Source organism: Labeo rohita, chromosome 19 (genome assembly GCF_022985175.1).
Source record: "Labeo rohita strain BAU-BD-2019 chromosome 19, IGBB_LRoh.1.0, whole genome shotgun sequence".
Taxonomy (NCBI): domain Eukaryota; kingdom Metazoa; phylum Chordata; class Actinopteri; order Cypriniformes; family Cyprinidae; genus Labeo; species Labeo rohita.
In genome coordinates this window covers 28,066,536-28,074,678 of record NC_066887.1, presented here as the reverse complement: position 1 = coordinate 28,074,678, position 8,143 = coordinate 28,066,536, and the positions used below count along the sequence as shown (strand labels likewise).

Here is an 8,143-nt window from a genome sequence, read left to right as displayed (position 1 = left end):
GATGTCAGCGCTCCTGTATTTACACATATGAATTTAAGCCTGTCCTGTTCGGTGTTCCATGAAAAGAGATATCAGCAGACTTACAAAAGATGGGCAACATTTGTTAAGAGTTTCCAGCACAAATTCTGCTAAATATACAGACGTTAGTAAGTTTGTTTTATAGGGTAGAGTGGGGGAAAACGCCCCCTACTGTTTTTCCCAAAATAACCACAAGATGAAATCAAGATCAATTTTAATTGTAAATTTGGACTACGTGGACAAGAGTGATGTAGAAGTTTTCACCATGAAGCTTACACTGGTGATGTAGCAGTAAGAAAAAAGTGTTTTAAAGCTTGTTGTTTTGTATATCACAGTTATATGATATATGATATGAGAACAGTAGGGCCTGTAGATAGGGAGTAAGAAAAATATAATTATATATTCAGAATGACATTTTTTTTTCTCAAACATAGTCAGTGGGGTAAAACGCTCCCAGGGATCAATTAATGGGCAATTACTGTAGTTATTCTGTTCTGAACATTAAATCCTTTGTTTGTCCATCAAATTAATTAACTAGTTGGTTTAATTAAAATATTTGGATTTTATGTTTAAAAATTACCTCAAGTTAGCATCAGGTAGCTAGTTAGATAGCATCATCAGCGAGCCAAAACTCCTCATGCATACCTGATGGAGAAATTATGTAAAGTCAAAATCTTGTAGGAAGTATCTAAAAGGTGCAGAGTTTGAATCTAAACAAAGCGTGGTTATTTTTTTTTTTTTTTTAATAAGACTTGTTTGTGCTATTGACTCACATGGAGGATCATTCATACTTGCTTTATTCGCTTTCTTACTCCTTTTTTGTCTTCTCAGTGATGCTGGAGAAGGTTCCACCACTGCTTTTTCTTTTGTCATACTTTTTCAAGGCAACATTTTAATATTAAATTTTTTATATATTAAAAAAGTACATTTTCCACTCAAAATTAACAGACATTTTGTATGTCCAAATGTGATTTAATCTGTGATATTCAAGTGCAGTGTAGCAGGTCTATATTTAGAAGAAACACCAAACTTTGCTTTACATTACAACCAAGCAAATTACATACTTAAAATACAACTCTGATACCATTTCAGTGCAGTAAACATTTTGTGGGAGAACATTCATAAAATAGTGAATGCATTCATAAAATAACCTGAATTGCCTTGCTGTTTATATTAAAGGCAAACCATATTAATTTGCTTGAATATATCTGTGAAAAAAATTCTTAGCTCATCTTGTCAAGCATATCTGCATTCAGAGTCAAACCTGATGTTTCATTACTCTGCATAAAGAACAGACCATGCATTATTTCTATCACTTACCTGTAAGTATCAGTGCCCACAAAAGTCTTTAGACAGCTTAATAAGTGTTCTGTTGCTCAAATAAGTTGTTTCATGTGTTGATTAAGTTGCACTTTCTCTGAATCTGTCACTAAACTACAGTTATGTCAGTGTTCCTCCTGTATTTACATTTACGTTTCTGTGTACATTTACATTGCATTCAAATTTGTCCCTTTATTCAGTGTTTTGGGTTAATATGTGTCTGTTTATATTGGGACTGATGTTTCTGCAGTTTCTGACAACTAATGATGGTTCTAAGAACAACATGATGGAAAGTTACAATGTTTAATCCAAGAACAGGTCGACAAACAAGAAATCATTGTTTTATTTCAGTTTTATTCAAAACAAGATTGTATAAAACAGAAAAAAAAAAAAAAAAGTATTGACATGACCATTACATTAGCTACACAATTTTTACAAAACAAAAGTGAAGAATATCCAAAAGATCCAAAAGTCTGCTATAAACTGCATGCTAGCACTTAACCATGAACACAAATGCTGCACCACCCTACTTGTGGTCTGCACAAGATCAACATGCTTGTTTGCTTTGCAGCCCCTTTAAATACAACACCATTCAATCGTCAGCATTGTTGGCGACCAGAGCGAATTTTGACGCTCTCGCGGGCGAGTCAGCAAGCTCTTTAGCTTGCTCTACCAGGGTTGCCAGATGTTCGAAACAAAACCCGCCAAATTGCTACTCAAAACTAACCCAATGGCGTTTCGAGGGGGTCCCGGTCACGTTCTGGGGGATAAAATACACGTTTTTTGTTTGTGGTTCCCCTGGTAAATTCACATTTCAGGGGCTAATTATGACGTTATTGGGGTAGATTCAACCCGCAGACATCAAAAACAACCCGCGGCAACAGTGTTAAAATAGCCCAATTCCTCGGGAAACCGAGCAAAGTGAAAAGTGATTATTACATTTGATATCTTAAAATTATACATTAAATATCTTAAATTTTTCTTACAAAGACAGATTAGTTCGCTACAGGAGGCCTTTATTCACCCCCCGAAGCTGTGTGAGGCACTTTTTATTATGGATGGATGCACTTTATTGGACTGATGAACAGAAACACTCCCCCACTGCCATTATAAAGCTTGCAGGAGCCGCAACAAAAATCTTAATATAACTGATTGGATTTGTCTGAAAGAAGGAGGCAGCATTATTTTATGTTAGAAACATTGCCAAGCTACAGAACATGCTACCTGTTTCTGATGCAGAACAGCTAGTTCATGCATTCATGACCTCAAAACTGGACTATTCAGCTGATCTTGTGCAGACTGACCACAAGTAGGGTGTAAGTTAACCTTCCATAAATAAGCAACAGGTAGTCCAAAATGCAACTGCTAGAGTGCTTACCAGGTCAAGAAAATATGATCATATTACCCCAATTTTACAGTCTCTACACTGGCTACCTATTAAGGCCTGTATCAGTTACAAAAATATTACTACTTACTTACGAGGCCCTAAATGGTTTAGCTCTTGCGTGCCTAACTAGTCTTCTATCATGCTACAATCCATCATGCTCCCTAAGGTCACAAATCTCTGGACTTTTAGTAAAACCTAGGAGCCTTTTGCTTTTGGCTCCTAAACTCTGGAATAGCCTTCCTGATCATAGGCGGAGCATGTGTGTAAGGCCTCTGGCCACGGGGACTTGTGGCAGAAAATGCCACCAGATTGGACAAAAATGCCCCCTGCGCAAACAAATTAAATCTATTATGTCTGTTGATAACAAAGTGAAAATGAATAGAGAGTTTTGACTGCGCCATTAAATTAAGATCTGCACATGTTGCACTGTAATTAGGCGTTTTTATAGTATTATGCATTTAAACCAACCACACACGATTCTGTTGAGCTAAGGAATACAATGGCCAGTCAGAGGCGTTCAGAGAGTCATTGCTGAAACTCATCAGTTTTGTCGTGTGTCTTGAATTCTCTCATCATAAAAAACAAAGTGCAGATGTACGTACAATGTAAGCAAGAGATTAATTTCACAGTGTAGACAGCTTCAGTGATTATAACGATAAATTTTTTTTGAGAGTGTTAAAACTCACAATACATCAAAGTTAGTGATAATGTCACTTTCTGTATATAAGTTATTTTCTGTTTGAATAACAAACAAATTAAACGTTATATAATGATCAAATTCTGATGTTTTTATTAAATTGCAATCACATTAAATACAAATTCCCATTGAAAAATATTTTATTAGCCTACATGACAGTCATGTCTGGTTCTTTCCCAAAAAGATGAGTTTATGATGTTTGTATTTAATAGATTTGGCTGCTTTTAGCCTTACCCTGGAGTTGGTTCACCCTCTGCCTATATTCCTGATAACATTTGGGGTTCAGACACACTATCTCTGTTTAAATTTAGGTTACATTTTTCGACTGCCTCACGATCAAAATAATATATTTTTTGTACATTAAGTAGCATGTACATAATGTGGTATGTAAGTATAGAAATGATACATTTCTGTTACATAAATCAAGGTATTACCATCTTAGGTACCACAGTAATGACACATAACATTTTGTAATGAAGATTATAGAAACAGATACAACAGCTTATCAATACCATATTGGTTTATTGTGATGTAAACATTTAACAGGCAGTCTCACTGTCACATGGTGATGGTGGAAAATGGCATGAATAATTAAGATACATTGAAAAAGTCACTTATACAAGCATTGTTTTTTTTTACATTGAAATATAAAATTATAGCATACATTTAAACAATGTAACACAAATGCTAAAAAAGTATGACAGCACATGTTTCATAAATTTTAATTAAAATCTATTAAAAATCTATATTTTTCACCTTGTATTTCATTAGGATTAGGATTAGGAGTGAGGAAACTGTCATGGGGCAGAGGTGAATTGGCTGTGTAGATATTTACTATCGTGTTAATTAAGATGATTACCTGAACATGCTCCACCCGTGCTAAATTGGTTGATTATCTGAATGTGCTCCTCCCAAACTTTAATATAACATCATTTATTGAAATTGAAAGGCGTGATGATCAGTGGGACTGAATTGTTACCTCCTCTATTTAGGGTAGGGTTTAAATATGGATAGAGTTTCCCTGTGAAAGACTGACCTGTGAAAGAGTAGATATGAGAGCTGGACTCCACATCATAAAAGGAGACCAGACCCTCCTCATAATCCACAAACACACCGACCCGCTGCGGCTTCACTCTCAGAGACAGAGAAACTTTAGGAGCAGAGTGAGCCTTATATTCGTTCCTATTTCTCAGCCACACAGCCCAGTATCCATTACTCGGATCAAGTGTGATTGCTCCCTTCCTTTTAATATATTCTGTGGCCACTCCTAAATCCCAGGCAGTCTTTTCCTTCACCTGCACCTCAAAATAAAATCTCCCTGAAGAGAATCCCTCTTTTCCCAGGACAGCAGGACATGTATTAAATCTCTTTGGGTTGTCTAGTAGTTTCCGCTCAGTATCTCCATGTCTCACTTGTTTTCCATCATCAGACAGAATAAGGTTTGGATGAGCTGTATCAGGATCCAGAGTCACATCCACTAAGAAAAAGAAAGAAAGAAAGAAAAATAGTAATCACTTTATACTTCATAATGCAGATTTTTCACGAATATATTAATATGCAGTTTTTAAACAGATTATACTTCAATAATGAAGCTGTGTATGGATGTAAACTGGTGTATTTCAGACAGCACACTGTACCTGCATACTGCTGCATCCACGTCAGCTCTGTAAAGACATAAAATATCATGAGATCTTTGAGGTGTTAATATGTGTGGAATTATAGACCAGCTTTAAGGTTATTATCAGGTTGATGTTCTGTCTTGGAAAAGTCTTACCTTTAGCCTGTCACATAATTTCTGTGGTTTTAGTTCCTGTTAGATGTCTTGTTTTTGATTGTGAACCTTTAGTTGTTGTTGGTAGGGATGCACCGATACCACTTTTTCCAGTACTTGCCTGATACCGATACTTTTATTTTTGGTACTTGCCAATACGAGTACCAATACTGATATTTTCATTGCATTTGTAAATTTTTTAAATATTGGTTACAGAAATCAAAAGAATATGTATAATGTTAGTTGGTTAACTTAATTTATCAAATAGATACAGTCAAACCAAAATTTATTCAGACACCTTCAACATTTCTCACATTATCAATTTTTGGTTTGACTCCATATCCTTCAGTTATTTTCACACTTAATTATACCTATTTAAATGTATTTTTACAAGTTTTGGTTACTTTCACTGTTCTTATTTATTTATTTATTTATTTATTTATTGCTCTATGGTAAAGCAGTTGCGGTGCGCTGTCACCCTTTCTATGTAAAAATCAGATCAGTCAAATCATGTAAAGTGAATGTCGTACAATGTCTTACTCGAGACTAAAAAAGGAGTTGAGAAACCCAAACCCACCCCAGGCGGTTTTGTGTAAGGCCCCTTGTACATTACACCATTACACCAGTACGTCTAATCATTATGGCTCACTGATTCTCCTCTAACTCTTAAACGTATAACTCATAATGTATATAATTTAGATTTTCTTGTAAAACATTTAAAAATTTTATATATACCTACTGAACTGATTTGATCTTGCATATATTCACAAAATGTAGATGTTGTAGTACTGACTGAATTAAGAGATGAAAACTCTCATTCTTCATTGCTGATATTAAAAGATGTTAAATATGTGTATCTGTAGTGTGTGTGTTTGCTTAGACATACCAGTTTGAGTGAGTTTTTCATGTAGAGTTTCCTGGATTTGAGTTAAAGCTTTTCTCAGATTCTCCAGACTCCTATGAGTCTTCATACTAATCTCAGGCCAGTTCCTGGTGTTTGTAGGGATGCACAGGGATGAGTAAATCTACAGCAGGAGAGAGGAAAAATACTTAACTTAATGGTGTTATATACTGCATTATCACTGATCAGAGAGATGTTCACTGACCTGTAGGATATGGAGGTGATCTTCAGTGTGTGAGAGCTGCTCCAGCTCAGTGTTTCTCATCTTTAGCTCAGTGATCTCCTGCTCCAGCTCTTCAATGAGCTCTTGCTCCTGTTTCTCCACTGCTTTCTTCTTCTTTTCCATCATCTCCAGCAGTTCAGTCTTACATCTCTCAATGGAGCGGATGAGATCAGTGAAGAGCTCAACATGGGTGGCTTTCTCCTTTTCTGTGTTTCTCTGCTCAACCAAGTCAATCAACAAATTTTAAGTGGTGTTATCTGCATGCTACATAGTTCATATCTAAATTCGTGTGTCCAATAAGTAACCACCCAAAACCACTCACTTCTCTGACTTCTGCTGAATGTTTGATGTCTTGAATCTTCTTGATTCTGTCCTGGATCATCTGTTGCACATCTTGGATCATCAACTCGGTTTAACAGAAAAAATATGATTGATAGGGATAGATACAAGAGGTGAGGAAATAATCATATAATTTTAATTTATAAGTGAAGTATTATTTTAACATTGATAGTACTTAGTACTCACCTCTTCTAGAGGAACAGTGTTGTGGTTCTTGTGGTCTGTCGCAGTGCACATCGAACACACACGTATCTGATCATCTCTACAGAACAGCTCCAGAGGTTTCTCATGTTTCTGACATATGTAGTCTTCCAGATTACTTACAGGCTTCATCAGTTTGTGTTTCTTTAAACCTGCCACTCTCAAATGAGGCTGCAGGTGAGTTTCACAGTAAGAGCTCTGACACACCAGACACGACTTCAGGGCTTTCAGCTTTCTTTCCTCACAAATGTCACACAGAATATGTCTGTCCTCTTTATAGTGATCTACGATCTCTCTGAGTGTGGTATTAATCTTGAGATCAGGTCTTTGGTTAAACGTTTCTTTACAGTATGGACAATTGCAGGTCTGGCTGTTGTCCCAGCAGTTATTAAGACAGGTCTTGCAGAAGTTGTGTCCACATGGAGTGCTGACTGGATCAGTGAACACGTTCAGACATATAGAGCACTGAAGCTCCTCAGTCAGTGGACCACTGGAGGATGACATGACTGGAAAGAGAAATGATGAAGATAAATCACATATGCTACTAGTTTGAACTCTTGACTGAATTTGTTTCTTGTGATCCGTTAAAATCCATTTGATGTACAGCGAGGAAAAAAAATATTTGATCCCCTGCTGATTTTGTACGTTTGCCCTCTATAATTTTAATTGTAGGTTTATTTTAACAGTGAGAGACAAAATAACAACACCAAAAAAATCCAGAAAAATGCATTTCAAAAAAGTTCTAAATTGATTTTAATTTTAATGAGTGAAATAAGTATTTGACCCCTTCACAAACCATGACTTAATACTTGGTGGCAAAACTTCTGTTGGCAATCACAGAGGTAAGACTTTTCTTGTAGTTGGCCACCAGGTTTGCACACACATCAGGAGGGATTTTGTCCCTCTCCTCTTTGCAGATCCTCTTCAAGTCATTAAGGTTTCAAGGCTGATGTTTGGCAACTCAAAACTTCAGCTCCCTCCACAGATTTTCTATGGGATTAAGGTCTGGAGACTGGTTAGATGTTTATTGGCAAACTTCAGACGGGTCTGGCCATGTGCTTTCTTGAGCAGGGAGACCTTGCAGTCGCTGCAAGATTTCAGTCCTGCCCAGTGTAATGTGCTACCAGTTGTTTTCTTGGTGACTATGGTCCCAGCTGCCTTGAGATCATTGACAAGATCCTCCCGTGTAGTTCTGGGCTGATTCCTCACCATTCTCATGATCACTGAAACTCCACAAGGTGAGATCTTGCATGGAGCCCCAGACTTAGGGAGATTGACAGTTATTT

At 36.6% G+C, this 8,143-nt stretch overlaps 1 protein-coding gene across 2 annotated transcripts in view; it reads right to left on the bottom strand.

The window, feature by feature from the left end:
* LOC127182401 (E3 ubiquitin-protein ligase TRIM39) overlaps nt 1-8,143 on the bottom strand; it is a 303,683-nt gene that overhangs the window by 293,953 nt on the left and 1,587 nt on the right. Inside the window, exons 3-8 of one of the 2 annotated variants that reach the window (XM_051137702.1) lie at nt 6,843-7,363; nt 6,640-6,723; nt 6,300-6,533; nt 6,080-6,218; nt 5,060-5,086; nt 4,142-4,899 (exon numbers count right to left, since the gene is read on the bottom strand). In XM_051137702.1, the coding sequence (XP_050993659.1) occupies nt 4,352-4,899; nt 5,060-5,086; nt 6,080-6,218; nt 6,300-6,533; nt 6,640-6,723; nt 6,843-7,363 (1,553 nt within the window). In that variant the 3' untranslated portion in view covers nt 4,142-4,351. Of the gene's footprint in view, nt 1-4,141; nt 4,900-5,059; nt 5,087-6,079; nt 6,219-6,299; nt 6,534-6,639; nt 6,724-6,842; nt 7,530-8,143 lie in introns of those variants that run through there. The other variant, XM_051137704.1, reaches the window with a different exon arrangement.